At 40.6% G+C, this 16,052-nt stretch overlaps 1 protein-coding gene across 12 annotated transcripts in view; it reads left to right on the top strand.

Annotated features, from left to right (window-relative positions):
* The window catches only part of PPFIBP2 (PPFIA binding protein 2), a 106,786-nt gene that overhangs the window by 62,823 nt on the left and 27,911 nt on the right, over positions 1 to 16,052 (top strand). For 10 of the 12 annotated variants that reach the window (XM_079964240.1, XM_079964243.1, XM_079964236.1 and 7 more), the window contains 5 exons: positions 6,153 to 6,284; positions 9,893 to 9,985; positions 10,371 to 10,479; positions 11,795 to 11,827; positions 15,050 to 15,111. In XM_079964240.1, coding sequence (XP_079820366.1) covers positions 6,153 to 6,284; positions 9,893 to 9,985; positions 10,371 to 10,479; positions 11,795 to 11,827; positions 15,050 to 15,111 — 429 coding nt within the window. Of the gene's footprint in view, positions 1 to 2,430; positions 2,571 to 6,152; positions 6,285 to 9,892; positions 9,986 to 10,370; positions 10,480 to 11,794; positions 11,828 to 15,049; positions 15,112 to 16,052 lie in introns of those variants that run through there. The other 2 variants (XM_079964247.1, XM_079964242.1) reach the window with 2 other exon arrangements.

Consider the following 16,052-nt stretch of genomic DNA (forward strand, 5'->3'; position numbering starts at 1 on the left):
GGGGGTTGGACTACATGATCCTGGTTGTCCCTTCCAACTCTACAGTTCTATGATTCATATACTGGAGAAAATATGTGGCAAGCATGCTTCAAAAATACATTTTTCTGGAACATGTGAAGCATCCCATAAAAGCACACTAGTGAAAATGTGTTTGGTAATATCATCATTTGCAAGGGAAATTTTATTTAAATTGGTGAGTTGCATTAAAACAACAACCAGGAATAAGCCCTCCATGACCTTCTCTTATGAAGTATCTAAATTGCATGTTGCTTTCACTGCCCTGAAGTCGCTTGATAGCCCTAAGCAAGGCATGGTCTCTTCAATATGAGGATAGCAATACTGACACACTCAGCATGGTACTTTGCATGTAAAACTTACAAGATAAGGTAGGTGGGGCAGCTTGAATATTTGTATAGCACTCTAAAGGTTAGGTGTCATTATTCCTACACACAATTTGATACATGGTAGAATTTATCTTCTGTTTCTCTTCCGTACAGCAACAGTAGATCTCCACAGGCATTTTAATTGGGATATTCTTCAAGCTAGGACTGACTCACATAATCAAATACAACTGCCAGCAATATGTTTATAAATATATACTGTGTATATATATATAGTCTCCAGGCTTGGCTATATGGATTCAAAGATGCTAGTGGCAAAGTATTTCCTGGAGTGCAGTGCTGCAAGTACAAACTGTGGCTCAGCATGCCAACTCTCATTGCACATCAGGTTGGTTTTGGAGTTTAGTTTCAATTGTGGCATTTGCCATGAGCGTTCTTGAATCTGGGCTGTTGTGCTCTAAACAAAAAGGCACAAACTGCACAGTCCTCAAAATATTAGTCGTCTTCTTCTTCTTCTTCTTTGACGATCACTCACAGCCGAGTAAAATTGTCTTCCATAAACACGGTTTTAACAATGAGTCTGTAAGTGTCTGTGGAGACCAATTCTGGATCCACACGTCCTTCCACAGTGGGGACATTGGTTTCTGAGAGGGGGGTTGATTACGTTGTGGATTTGCCAAGCGTGCCTTCCTCTTAGCACGTTTCTCCCTTGCGTCCTGAGTTTGAGTGTCTTCAAAGCCCATTTACAGATAGGTAGCCGTGTTGGTCTGCCATAGTCAAAACAAAATAAAAAAATTCCTTCCAGTAGCACCTTAAAGACCAACTAAGTTAGTTCTTGGTATGAGCTTTCGTGTGCATGCACACTTCTTATCTGAAGAAGTGTGCATGCACACGAAAGCTCATACCAAGAACTAACTTAGTTGGTCTTTAAGGTGCTACTGGAAGGAATTTTTTTATTTTGTTCAAAGCCCATTACAGCTTTGGTAAAGGCTGTTCTCCTATTGGAGCACTCACAGGCAAGTGTTTCCCAATTGTTGGTGTTTATACTACATTTTCTAAAATTTGCCTTGAGACAGTCTTTAAACCTCTTTTGTTGACCACCAGCATTACGCTTTCCATTTTTAACTTCGGAATATAGTCGCTTTGGAAGACGATAATCAGGTATCCACACAACATGACCAACCAAGTCCAACAAAGTTGATGTCGAAGTGTTAGTATCCAAATGGTGACACTTTCATCACATCTATGTCACAGACAACATACATGCATTCATCAGCATAAACAACTGGTTATCTGTAAAAGTTGGGGCTCTGCCATGTGGCAGGAGCAGTGGAGGAGAGAGAGAGCTTCTCAGTAGTGTGCACTAACCGTGGTTTCAGTGTGACATGTGGGCCAAGCCTTACCCTATCTTTGATCATCACAACCATTTACTAATTTACTTGATATCCAGCTCTGTTTCCATTTGGTCTCTCATGATCCAAAAGCACGTGAGGCAGCTGCATCAGCTAACTAAGCAGGTCTGGGTCAATTCAGTGTCTAGATGGAAGGCTGCCTGGGAACCCGATGTGCATTGCCTTGCATGCCATGAGGAAAGGCAGGATACAAAGAATGTTAAATAAGCACCGCCTTGGATGTTTGCTGTATTTTATTTCCAAATACTGCTTTCTGATATGAAAGTGCTGTCCCTTAGTCCTTGGTATCTTAGGCTAGTTAGGATTTCTGGGTGGTAAGAGGAAGGTGCTGTGCACATGTTCAGTGATGCTCGTTTTTCCTTTTTTGCTATGCTTGAGGTCTCACTTTCAGCACTGAGGAAAGTTCTGGGTCTAAGCACTGGTGAGGTATGTCTGAAATCAGTCTTTGGCTCTTTTTGCAGGGACTAAGTGTTCAAACAGTCACCCTCCTGGCAAGTTGCATGCTTCTCCTTTCTTTCTAACTTCTCTTTTTGGACTCGCGGTGTGTAAACAGAGAAGTGGAAGGCTGCAATCCTCTGCCTCTTACTGTGTCATCTTGAAATGGTGCAAGAAGCCACATTCTCAGCTGTGTTTTAACTTAAGCGAATATTCCATTTATACCACAGCTGACACACAGCTCTTGTAAAAAGTGCCGCCCTCATCCTAGCATGATTCTTGCTGAATTTTGGGTAGGACTCTAGCCTGTTTGTTTCCATATTGCTTTAACGAAGGAATGGATTGTACCAGCTTCAACTTTCAGCAGTGTATTTCCCACAAAGTACGTATTAAATGTCATGGAGTTTAAATGGAATATTCTTTTGGGATGTTCTGTTATACAGCATGAGTTCCTGCTTGCTTTTGTCTTTTTAATATCTTGGAACAGGATGGTGGGGATTTGTGACAGATTGTAAATTCTACTTACCAGGTGAATACGCTCTTTGGGTGAATACCTTGGTCTTATACCAACTATGCAATTCAAGCTAGCTAATATTCAACAACCCTGCCACCATTTCCAAGTTTCCAGAAAGCATAAATATGCCTGTGCTGCTGTTTTTTGTTACAAATTCATTTCATGCTTAGATTTCAGGAAGATTAAACAGCACTTCAGTGAACACAAGGTGTTAACTTCATGCAATATGGTTGTTGTGTTGCGGTTTAGACATTAGTATGGCTTTAAAGACAAAGCAAACTTAATGACATTGTTTTAACAGTTTCTGTGGGGTTTGCATTTTTGGATCCTTGAATTTGGGTCTTCTTTATTTTCTTAAGAAAGGAAAAGATTTGGAGGGGGTGTTCCTTGCAAATTACTTTGATCAGTAGTAAATGACAGAATTATAACAGTCAGAATAAAACAAAGACGTTGCATCGTGTACTGCCAAATTTTGTAATGTACTTATTTATAAATGTACTAAACAATATAGATTATACTCTGTCTGGCTGCCTCTGCTGCTGTCTTTTTACAGATCCTTCTGAAACCCTTGTAGCCAAAATTAGCTCTGCACATGACACGTATTATCATTTCACTTCAAAACCAATAACGCAATCTGTACTTTTACTTCTTACAACTCTGTATTTATTCAAGTTGCCTTCCAATTGCATCATACCGCTGGAATACTCTGTAATTTCCCCATAACAAAGTGGGTCATATTCCACTAATGAACTGCTCAACATAAGCATCTGCTTGAAGATGGAAATAATGACTTCCACATGTTAGCAACTGCACTGTGGCATTTTATTCAAGCTGTGCTTCAGATACTTTTTAGTTCAGTAGACTTTCTGGACCACAAGTCTCATCTGGCTAAAATTAAAGCAGTACCACTGAAGTATAACATCGGTGTTTGCTTTTCTAAAAACTAAAAGTTAGGGAAGTTGCAAGGGTGTCATGCATTGTCACTTTAAGTAAGGGTTGTATGTAAGTCCTATTCACACATTTCTGTGTTACATTCCACAGATGTGTTCGCCAACTATTTTGCATCTCTTAATTTTGTGCTGGTTTGACGTGTCTTTCAAACGCTCTGGATGGTGATCTCTGCTTGCTTCCTTTTGTAACTGCTAGCCAGATCCAAAGTTTGTCTTTACTGTTTGTGGCATAACACCGAAATCCATCTGTGTTGAATTCAAGATTAGAGCTCTTGCTTTCTAGCTGACCCTATTTGCATTTTAATGCAGGCTTCAGAAATACTTAAACTGGGACAAGACTCTCAACAGTTAGCTCCAGATCCTGTTTTCTGTGCCAAGACTTAGTCCTGGATAATGTGAAATAGCAGTTAGGGGAGAATAGTTTTCAGCTTGTGCACTGTATCACTACACCACACAAGCAGTATTTATAAATTGGGGATTAAGAGGGGAGGTATTTTGGGGATGAGAGTTTAAAACAGGATTGGACAAATTCATGGACTACATGCCTCTTTAGCTATCAGCTGCCATGGCTATAAGGAATCTTCTCCTTCACTAATATAGCACTGCTCTATACATATCCACAAGCTACTTTTATGTGTTCAGGAACTGTGTGCTTCTGGAATACCAATGACTTGGAGAATTTTGTTTAAGAGTGCTGGGGAAATTGTTTCTCACTGCAAGCCAGAGACTTTCTGTCCAATAGAGCTGCTCCAGAAACCCCAGAACCCCAATGTTGGAGATGGCAACAGGGGGTAGCACTTTTTCCCCTTGGCACATAGTTAAATTATGGAAGTCGTTCCCAGAGGAGGCAATGATGGCCGCCAACTTGGATGGCTTTAGGGGAGGATTGAATGAATTCATGAAAGATAAGGCTATCCATTACAACTTGCTGTGATGGCTATGGTCTGCCTCCACAGTCGGAGGACATCCTGCCCCACTGAAGGGGATTTGGTATGCTAGGAACCTGAGGCACATAAAGCATTAGAGATGACAAAGTTCTGCTTCAGTTTTATAGGGAGCACTCCCAAGCTGTTGAGGGCAGCCTAACCACCACTTAAGGCAAAAAGAGTTCTTATTTTGTGTGGGAGAAAACCCTCAGCCACCTTATCTTCAAAGTTGAGGCCACACCACCCTTTGAAAGTTCTGTGATCTCCTCCTCTCCCAAGTTTAATCCAGTATTCTAGGTTGGTGGGTTCGCCCCACCCTGCTCCAAAAGAAAGATTTTAAAAGTCTGGACCAAACACTACTCTGTATATGCCTGCAAACTACTTTCCTGTGTTTGGGAAATAAACTCTTCTGGAACACACATTTAGCACAAGCCCAATGCACATTCCAATGCAAGCCTGACTTGGTTGTGCCAGATGACTTTCTGTCCAGTAGAGGTGGCCCAGAAACGAGCAAATTTACCAAAATACATAGGAGCACAGCTGACAAATTAGTCTTAAGAGTTATATTGGGCAGCACTGAACTGGAAAACTGCATGAGCAGAACAACTTGAGCAAGGGGACTTCCTGCCTGCCTCCTTTATGCATGCCCCGCATCACTCCAAAATCTGCTCTGGAGTATTGGGGAAAACCCCAGAACAGATTTAGGGGGGGGTGCTGGGGGAGAAGTAATTCTGCTCACACAAAGCGCTACAGCAATCATGTAGCAATCATGTTGTGATATGTCATTTGAATCCATCCCACAGCACGTTGTTTCAAAAACAAAATGAAAAGATCGGTCTGATATGTAGGATCCCATACATATCTTGCCTCTGAAATTTGTTGGATATGACCATAAGCAGATCTGCAGGAAGGTGAGACTGCTTAACCCGTCAGCCTTATCCGTTTTGCCACTTAAAAATCTTCCCTCCAAAATCTCTTTTCACAACCACAAGTAGGAAACAATATGAATACAAGTAGGTCTTCTCCTGTGCATGGAAAAGCGGGGACAGGGGGTGAGGCTTAAGCAGAGGGAAAGGGTTAAGCACCTCTCCTTCTGCCGCATTCTCCATATTTCAGCCTCCCATGACAACTTCGGGTTTTAAAAAATAAAGCAGGGAATACATATACACAATTGTTTAAGAAGCAGAGCTGCAAAATTCATTGCTAAGCTTTCAAATCACACTCAGTACTAACAATTGCTGTGTAATGAATTTGTTCCACTGCCTCAGCAAAAGACCCCTGTTCTGTATTCTCAAGTAAACTCGAAAATCCCTTGCCTTGTGGTGTCTTTATTTTGTCCCGGGTCTAAAATCAATTATGAAGGGTTGCTTTACTTAATGGTAGTGAACACTTGGGTAAAATGTTTCCATAAACAAAAACATTTTTAAAATGCCTGTGTGGCTCTTAATGTAATATTTATATTCAGTTAAGTGTTGCCTGTAAATTGTTAAATTTGGAGAAGGAAGTACTTTTTCTGTCAGCCATGGAATTGAGTGAATAAAAAATATCACAGGCATACACTCCTATTTTTGCAGGAGCTGCTAAGTCGAACATTGCTGGAAACTCAGAAATTGGACCTAATGGCAGAAGTTTCGGATCTGAAGATTAAGCTGGTTGGGATGGAGAAGGAACAAAGTGAATATGAAGAGAAGCAGAACAAAGCTGAGGTGAGCCTTGCTTGGTTGTCATTTGAATTCATGACACTGAGAACAGACCTACATGCTCCATCTCCTAAGTAGATGTTTAAAATCTGGCCACGAGGGTCTAGTTTCCAGCCATGACATGGTGCATGGGAGGGTAATGCTGTGCTCTTCCTTCACCCTTTGCTAGTCTCTACCAACTATTTCCAAGTTGCTTTTTGTGCAGCACAGATCCCAAGCTCATTTCTGCAAGCTTTAGTATTCTGGTAATTTTGCTTTCTGGTCAGTCTTTGCCAAGGCTGGCGAGGTGAACTGCCATCTCTCTTTGTTAAACAATCCAGTTATTCCTGATGCAGAAAATTACCCACCCTCCACAGAGGCTGTTGTCTCTGCATGAGTCACTGCTCTGGGTAACCTTGTTCCAGTGAGGAGAAATGCACATAATAGCACCTTACAGATAAACACGAAGTGGTCTCCAGTGAGAAAGTTCATTCCACTCCAGACATCTTTGGATGCAAGAGTGGACTGGGCTCCCTAATTTTAACTCTGAAAAAAAGTGTGCCACAGGTGCTAGAAGTCTGGTGAATACTCTGGCTAAGCAGTTTTTCCAAATATGACTAGGAGCTAACAAAGTGTGTGTGTGTGTGTGCGCGCGCGCGCGCGCGTGCACACACACACTTTACCATGTACCTCATCTACCATATTGTTGTGACCACTCAAACTCACTCTTCTTATTGCATATGTGCTCAGTCATTTGTTTGTTTGTTTGTTTCGACTTCATTCCATGTTTCCTTCGGTCTTAATTTTCTCTCTTCCTCTTGTGTAGTCAGTAGTGAACCTGATCAGTGAACTACAAGAACAAATGTGTAGACTGCAGCTGGACATTAATAGTAAAATCCAGGAAAGAAAATCCCACAGTAGGAAGCCAAATATGGCAACAGTCGGTCCTCAAGATAGCATTGACTCGGTGACAGAGGTCCCTGTTTGGAAGAATTGCACTCAGTGTGATGTATGAGAAGTAAATTTTGGCCTGAGTTTGTGCATTGCCCCCTTTCAGAGACCAAACTAAACTACTAACTGGAGCTTGCTGTGATCAATTGGCATTAATTTGCATAGTTTTCACTAGACAGAGTGCTGTGTTTAAGAAACCAACAGGAAATTTTTGCTTGTCTTGGCCCAGCATGCGTTCATCCAGACTAAGTAAACATGTCTTTATCTCCCAGTTGTAAATCAGTTTTGTCTCCTGTTTGGAATGATTTTCTCAGGAGTTGCTCCATGTAAAATTAGGAGGGCTGCTTAAATTGTGCTGCAGCTAAGTTGGCCTAACATACAAGATACTGGTACTTATCATGGTGTTCAACAGTCTTTTGTATGTATTGTGGGATGCTTTGGTGATGGTCTGGTTGGATAAATGCAGGTAGGCACCTTGATTGTGGGTTACATGGTTATTCTTCGTTGTTCTTTGTCTGTCACATATGACATACGTGGAAGGTTTGCTAATGCCCAGAAAAAAGGATACACTTTCAGTATAGGAGGGAAGGAGTCAAACTGAGTATGTACAGATTTATATGTGATTATATCTAAGGATCATGAAAAGACATATAAGGATAGACCCAGGGACCTCTCAAGGAGAGAGGGGTAGTCTAGGTCTCTTCATTTCAAGAAGTTAGCACTCTTGCCTCATGAAATCATCATCATCATCATAAATTTATATGCAGCCATTTTGGGTGGCTATAAGGGAAAATAATTCAGAAAGTTTTCCACATAACTGCTCAGTATAGTAAACCTGATTTTCTACAGCACCCAAGGGCAATAAAGGATTGTTACGTTTAGCAATTAGTGGGGTTTTTTTAATTGGAATAAGTTATTTAATATATTTAATAGACAACTTGCATTTAGAACTTTCCTGTTTTATATTAACACCCTATTAAAAACAAACAAGCCACCCCCTTCCCTCAGGGCCATGTATATTTTTGGCTGCAGGCTTTCATTTAGGAAAATGAGCTTTGGAGTGTCTTAAAATCATAGGCATATGATTTTTGCTTATTGTGTGCATTCTAAGAGGATCAAATGAAGGGGGAGAGGCATGGTGAATGCTCTGTCATGTGTTTCTTTGTTTAAACCCCATAAATTTTGATTGCTTATCCTGCATAACAAGCACTTCAGTGAAGGCTTTCTGGAATTTATAGAACAAACCTTTGCTGTGTTTGATCAGAAACCACTTCACATGTCAGGCTGAAAGCTACTTTGGTTAAGCTGATGAAGTTGAACAGAAGAGGAATGACAGTGGTATGCCTAACATAAGCTCGTTTAAAGACTTACTAGCAGCTTGGTTTGTTCATGTTGCCGTGTTTGTCTTCTGAATTTTGTAGAATCACATTTTGGAGATACAGTAATACGTTTTAAGTCAGTTCATGTTTGATTTTTAAAAAATAAAATAGAAAATTGTGGTGGCTTTCTCTTCTGTGCCATTACCTTCCTTTAAGTGTGTTCCAGATATTGGTTGCCCAACAATGACAGAAGAACACATCCTATGTTGTGAACCACCATGTAATCTTTGAATGAAGGGTGGTATACAGATTTTAATAAATAATAATAGCCAGTCTGGAAGAAAGAGACCCAAAAGATTTCATCTGCAAGCACATATAAACACAAAAGAACATGATGTGATTGTGGTTCCTGAGAAAGGTGCTGTTAAGAAGATAGTTCTGAACAGTTCAAGCAGTTGGAAATCTAGTTTCTGAACTGGGTTGAACTCCTATTCAGAAAGGGAAGGAATATAAAAATCACTTGTGTGGCTCATCCATTTAACTAGCAGAGTCAGCTGCTCTGGAGAATTTTGTGTGTGTACCACTCACTGATTCGAACTTGTATGCCAGATTTAAAGCAGTTCCTCAGATGACATAAAAATTGTCAGAGACAGAGCATTGAAATGAGACAGTTAAAAAAACGAGCCGGTTAAAAAAAAGCAGCAGCAAACATGAAGCTTTTGATTCTATTCAAAGGCACCAACTTGCACCAAAGATGAAGGGGGCCTGGCGTTGCATGCATGTAACATCATGTTCATGACGTCACATTGTCGGGAGGAGGCTGAGTGTGCAGCATGGCTTCAGTGGCTGGCGGCACCTCCTCTCTCGTGCTCAGCCTCCTTCCATGGTAGGAGGAGATGCTGGCCAATGAAGTTGCAACACGCTTAGCCTCCTCCGTCCCCTCAGCATTGGGGAGGAGACTCCTAAAGGATATAGGGGGCTCAAAACAGCTCAACCCCCATAAGCTAGCATCCCTGACTCTCTTGATTGGCTATGTGGTTCTTTGGCATCATGCTGGCTACATGTTCTCTAGTTGATGCTGATGAAACATGCCTTCAAAACACTGGTTTGCAAAGCCAGTTAAACCATGGCTTCAAATCACTGTAATTAGTTAGACCTTCAAGGTTGTTCTTTCCTTGACAGCTGTCTGGGGTTATTAGTAAAAGAGAGTTCATTTTAACAGACTACCAATTCAAGATTGCTCTCTATCAGCAGTCAGGCCTGGGGTAATTTTATTTTATTGAGATGGGTGCAGTCACTTGACAATTTCACCCACGTGTCCAGTTTCACGAGTAAATGTGTTTTCTCTCTCCAATCCCTTTGCAGAACTTATTACAGGAACTAAAACACCTAAAAATAAAGGTTGAAGAGCTGGAAAATGAAAGGACCCAGTATGAATGGAAACTGAAAGCAACCAAAGTAAGCCACACAACCATTTCACATATTATGCAGAGACAATCCAAGTTTGTCATGCAGTGTAAACTCAAAAGAGGCCTGCAATTCCTTTAAAATGTCATGTGGTCCTAGACAAGTTTTCTCACCTCCCCAAAGAGAATATACTTACTTCCATCGTTTTGCTATGTTTCATCGTTTTGCAATAAAAGTTGTGGGTGTCAAGGAGCAAAGGGCAAGAGAAGATTTGGGTGCAGTGTTCCAAAAATAATAACAGCATAAAAATGCTTTGTCTGAAGTTTTTGTGTTTCTAACATGCATTAGAGAAAATAATCTATAGTGGTTCTTTGTAATTTAATTTTTTGGATGAAATAGAGATGAAAAGAAAGCTAATGTTAATCTGTTCTTTCAGGCTGAAATCGCACAGCTTCAGGAACAGTTAGCTCTAAAAGACTCGGAGATTGAACGATTACAGAGTCAAATCTCGAGGACATCGGGAAATAATGAAATTGCAGAAAGAGGTAATGATGGGGGAATAGCAAAGTTGCTATCAAAATGTTTTGTCTTCAGTTCTGTTACTGTTATCCATTCTCAAATGGAGAATGTGGTATGGCTTATTTCATTTAGGGGAAATATTTTCCAGGAAGTGTAGGTGCCAAAAAGATTGTTTTGTAATCCTCTGTTTGTGGCCTATTTTTTTCTCAGTTATCCAAAATGTGATTGCTCTTTTTATGAAAGTTTCTTTTAAAGCATTCCTAAATTGACACAGCAGTTTTATCCCTGTATCCTAATATTATTATTATCTGTTATATAGTACATTTAAGCATACAGTGCTGTTTACAATAAGTACTTTAATCCACGTAACCCATTTTACTGGAGGAGCCTAGGTCACCCAGGTAGAAGTCCAAGAGTGGCTTTAATGTCAAACATATGGAGTCTGGTTGGTTTTTTTAATAATAAAAAACAGAGAATAAATCTTGCCTTTCTCTCTATCTTTTTACTGTTCCTCTTTCCCTTGCTATTCTATCAATGTCAGGACTTCATAGGGCAATTCTATGCAGTGCTATGAATTTCAGCTCTGCAGCGGATTGCTTTCAATAAATGGTTAATATGAGTAGCAGGGTATACTGGTCAATATGAACAGCTATTTGCAATGTGCAGCATTTATTAAGGCTATCTCTTACCAAAGTGATGACTGAGCTTTGACAATCCAGTATGATAATCCTTCAGCCTACCATTTCATGTATGAATGGCTGGCTCTCTCTAGTAGAAATCAATCCATTTGTTACTTTGAGAAAGGTAAATAACTCTTTTTAGGTGAGATCCATTCAAAGATGTATTGACACACATTAGATATTATGTTGTTTGTTTATATAGCCTTGAGCTTTTGGTATTGGTTTCCATTGTTTGTAGTGTCTATGCATGTTTGGTATAATAGGGTTTGCATGTGTTACTATTTCTCTAACAGTAACTGGGGAATGTCAGCAAGCTTGTTTCCTGCTGAAGTCCATTGATTCCAAAAGGAGGAAGGTTCAAATATTTGAAATGCCTTGGGTTGCCATTCTAAATACTCAGTAGTATTTATAAGCTCCATTAAACCTGATAGTGTTGAGTGATCATACATTCGAAGATGTTTACTCTTAATGAGCCAAAAATGGAGTTTGTTGCATTTCTTAACAAGAAAGCGTTTTCAGCGTTTGAGCACTGATAGAGATCAGCGGTCATCTCAAATTGTATCTTTTATTTCTGAATGCCTGTTCTGATAAAATTGCATACAGTCTCTAATCTGTGTTCTTTCTGCATACCTTATTTGACTCTCTTCATTTCCCACCGTAGAGGAAGTGTATAGGCGAAGGCTAAAAGAAAAACGTAAGCCCTAAGATTTCGCTTTATTACTTTTCACACACAAATTATACCTAAAGTGCACTTCTGCAGCAATAATCATTCAATGTTGGCTCTGTAGTTGACTGCTGAATCGTAACATGCGGGATGAATATCTCATTGCTTACCGCAGACAGAATGGCTTTAATACAGTCAGATTTATTATCTCACACAAAATCTCCAATGTTGCGTAAGTGAACAGAAAATGGGCATTAAAGAGGCTCTGTCAAAGTTGGTGGACTCCAGAATAGACATTTGTATATTTAAAACCAAAAAAGTATACAAAAGATGCATTGCTCGTGCACAGCTTTTACCCCCACCCTTTTTGAAAAGGGGGATTTTCTTCCAAACCTTCAAGACCTAGCATTTTAAATATTTCCATCTTAATTGTGGATATACCTTCTTTTTGAAGAAGTCTTCATAAAAGTGAGAAAACCTTGACATAGCTCTTTTAAAAGTCTTTTTTCCTCCTTTAAATCTGACTGGGTGCTTGTGCCTTGCTTGTTGTTAAGTGTGGCTTTAAGAAAAGCAAAAACTGTGTCTGTCCAAGCCACATCTATGTGGAAATGCCACTGCCTGCTAAAATATCATTAAAACACATAACCCACTAATTGGATCGCTCCCATCACTAGATTTGCAGTACAGCTGTGATAATCTAAACTTTATTTCTTTAAAAAAACAACTACTGAATACTAATTCTCCCCCTCCCTGTACTAATATTTTTGCAACACTATTCTTCTTTTCCTTGTGTGTCACATTGCCATCTTTGCAAATTATTATTTTGAAATGTTACTATTTTAAAAATGCCTAAGATTTGGGATAGTTTTGTTTAGAACACCTAGGAATGTGTGTTGCTAGGACAACTGCTGTAGTCAAATCAGTCCCTGCATTCTCAGTCAGCTGTATCTTCATCCCAAACCAAAGACTGTTAGCTCTAAAGTTACTTCCATGTCTGCAGCAAACAAAAAACGATCTAATGAATGCGTACAAAACTTCAACTTCTTCCCAGAAGTTTTTCTCTTTGAAGGGTACAACCTATTCACACGGTATATATTCTTAATGGGGAAATGCAGACAGTGACTCCCATATGAAGACTTGAGAGCTAATAACCAAAACTTAATTTTTGCCTGTTGATGATAGTAGGGTATAAGGCAGTTAGAAAGTGAGGCCCTAATTAAAAAGCATCTGCTACTGTTTGGTAAATGGCTTTAGCACGGACTAAGATTTCTTTTGCACTACTTGGTACAGGGGTGTGGAGCCTGAGGCCCAGGGGCCAGTTGTGGTCTTCCAGGTTCCTGTAACTGGCCCTGGAGACTCTCACTAATCCTGCCCTCCAGTGCTTTTGTGTGGCTGGAATGTATGCTTGAACTGTGATGATGCCTCCCGCTTGCCTAATTGGAGAAGTGTGTGAATGAGTGTGTGTGTAAGCCCCTGGCTTTTGAGTGACTGGAACGCAGCCTGTTGTACAAAGGTGAGAGTCTCTTTTGCTGCTTTTTGCCCTTTGCACATTTTTGGTCCAAAAAGTGTTCCCCCACCGCTGGTTTCCTTCGCCATACAATGGAGATAAGGTAAAGGTAAAGGTACCCCTGCCCGTACGGGCCAGTCTTGACAGACTCTGGGGTTGTGCGCCCATCTCACTTAAGAGGCCAGGGACCAGCGCTGTCCGGAGACACTTCCGGGTCACGTGGCCAGCGTGACATCGCTGCTCTGGCCAGAGCCAGAGCCAGAGCCGCACACGGAAACACCGTTTACCTTCCCGCTGGTAAGCGGTCCCTATTTATCTACTTGCACCCGGAGGTGCTTTCGAACTGCTAGGTTGGCAGGCGCTGGGACCGAGCAGCGGGAGCGCACCCCGCCGCAGGGATTCGAACCGCCGACCTTTCGATCGGCAAGCCCTAGGCGCTGAGGCTTTAAACCACAGCGCCACCTGCGTCCCTATACAATGGAGATAGATGAATGCAAATAGCAACAAAATCTATATTCTACCAATCAATAGTTTTCAAGCCTCTGCATCCAATGTCTTATGCAATTTACTATTTTTGAAAGGTCCACGGTTTTATTTTAAATAATGAGATATGTGCAGAACACTTTGTTTTCTGTCAGAGGGTAATTACTTTGGCTTTGAAACCAGCCATCTAGCTAGTTGTAGTGCTTCTTATTTTGCTAGAAGTGTTTATAAAACAACAGTTTTTGCACTCCATAGATTTTTTTTTTTTTTGCACCTGAATATCAGCAAGTGCTTGAAGATGCTGGTCATTAAATGTTTCAATCACAAAAACTTTAAAAATGGCCATTCCGTTTAGTGGCTGTATTCGGATAGCACATTAAGCACATTGACCCGTTGCGTGCCTCAACAAACAGTGAGTCATTTCCACTGTGCCCTTTCCCTAGCACTTAAAATCGTGGTTTGTTGGAAGAGAAACAAACCATGAGCACTGGTTAGAACACGACAGTAACCAAAGTTTTGTTGCTCCTGCTCATTATATGGAAGGAGTGTGTCAGGAGCGATTTCAGCAGCATTCACTAGAGCACTCCTTGTTCATGATAAGCCATGGTTTAGTTGGAGGCCAAGAAAAATCCATATTTTTAGCCGTCAGGAAATTAGAACATTATGTAACTTCCTTACTGTAGTGTGTCATGTCTGTTTTCCTTGAACATGCCATACCTGAGCATCAAGTAGGGGACCTCAGGAAAGACCTAGTTTGTGATGCAGTGGGAGGGTGGAACTGGCAAAAGAAACTGGCAGCTTGCACAAATTTCAGCTCTTGCATCTCTGCATCCAGCTCATTGTCGATCTGTGAATGTTACTGGTTTTTGTTTGTATGTTTTTTAGGCACCCTGGAAGTGAGTGGAACTGAAGGGTGGCACATAACATTCTAAATGCATTTATTCAGGGAGGTTGTTTTTATCTCATTCCAAGAGACTTCTGCAGTGATGTAGAAAGATCTCACCTGATAAAAATGTGTCACGTAGAACCAACAGAAAGTGCTTGCCCTGTGGTGACAAGAGCTACCACATTGCATAATTTAAACAGAGGCACAGAGATGTAAGGCACTGGCACAGTTTTTTGTTTTGCTTTGAGAAGATTGCCGAAAGTATTGTTATGATTGCACATCTGATATAATGTTACCAGTTTGTATACTATAATGACAGGTACCAATGTATGTGTATTTTCACCTCCTTTTTTTCCTTCTGAAACATTTCTTTTAGATCAAGAGGTCCAATGTTTGAAAGTAGGAATGGAATCATTATTGGCTGCAAATCAAGAAAAGGTAAGAAAAGTGCAACCGTTAAGTGTTGTTGTTGGTTGTTGGTTGTTGGTTGTTGGTTGTTGTATATGCCTCCTTTTCCCAGGCTAGGACTCAAAGCAGCTTACAGATAAAAGGGGGGGCAGAAAAAACTAAAAACTGAGAAGATCATCGTTTATATATGGGCAACTCCCCATTTACGTGAGAGTTACGTTCCAAGGCACCGTGTATTAAGTGAAATTGCACACATTTGAAACACCATTGGAAATGCCTGCAAACACCCTCTAAACCCTTGGGAACCCCTTTAAAAAACCAACAGCACTTACCAAACTCCACCACAATTGCTCCCTCCAAATCTCCTTGATCAAACTCTCCACAGGCCTCAACAATTGGTGCAGGGTCTCCTGGGATTGCACTTGCAAATGCTTGTGGGATTGCTAGGCACTGTTTGTGTGCCCTTTTGCCCTTTCTGGGCTCTTTAGGGATGCTTTTACCATTTTTAAAGTCCCTTTCAGGTTCGGCTCCATGCACATGCACGCAGTCACTTCTCAATTGGATGTGCCTAAATTATTGGTTGTTCCCTGTACATAAAGTAATCTTACTTCATATACAGATAATAATAACAACATCACAGCACGAACCCTTTGCTTTGATGGTCATGAGAACAGATCATACACTAGTGGCCAAAATGGTGGAAACCTTTTGGAGAATGTATTTCTGAGGTTTGACGGCTCGTAACACAAGATGACACCTGATTGGCTCTCTAAACACTCATGCTCATTGGCTACATTCAAATGAAGGAAAGCTACTGCATATCAACCTAAGCAAATTGTAGTTCCTTTTTCTGGTTATTTGGCTAGAAATTTTGATAGAATACAGATAATGGAACAAACTTTGTTGCGTTACATTCTTCATTAAATTATCTTTCCATTGAAAGGCATTTCTCCAATAAAGTGGTATTATGA

The sequence above is a fragment of the Podarcis cretensis genome, assembly GCF_951804945.1.
Source record: "Podarcis cretensis genome assembly, chromosome: 1".
Lineage (NCBI taxonomy): Eukaryota > Metazoa > Chordata > Lepidosauria > Squamata > Lacertidae > Podarcis > Podarcis cretensis.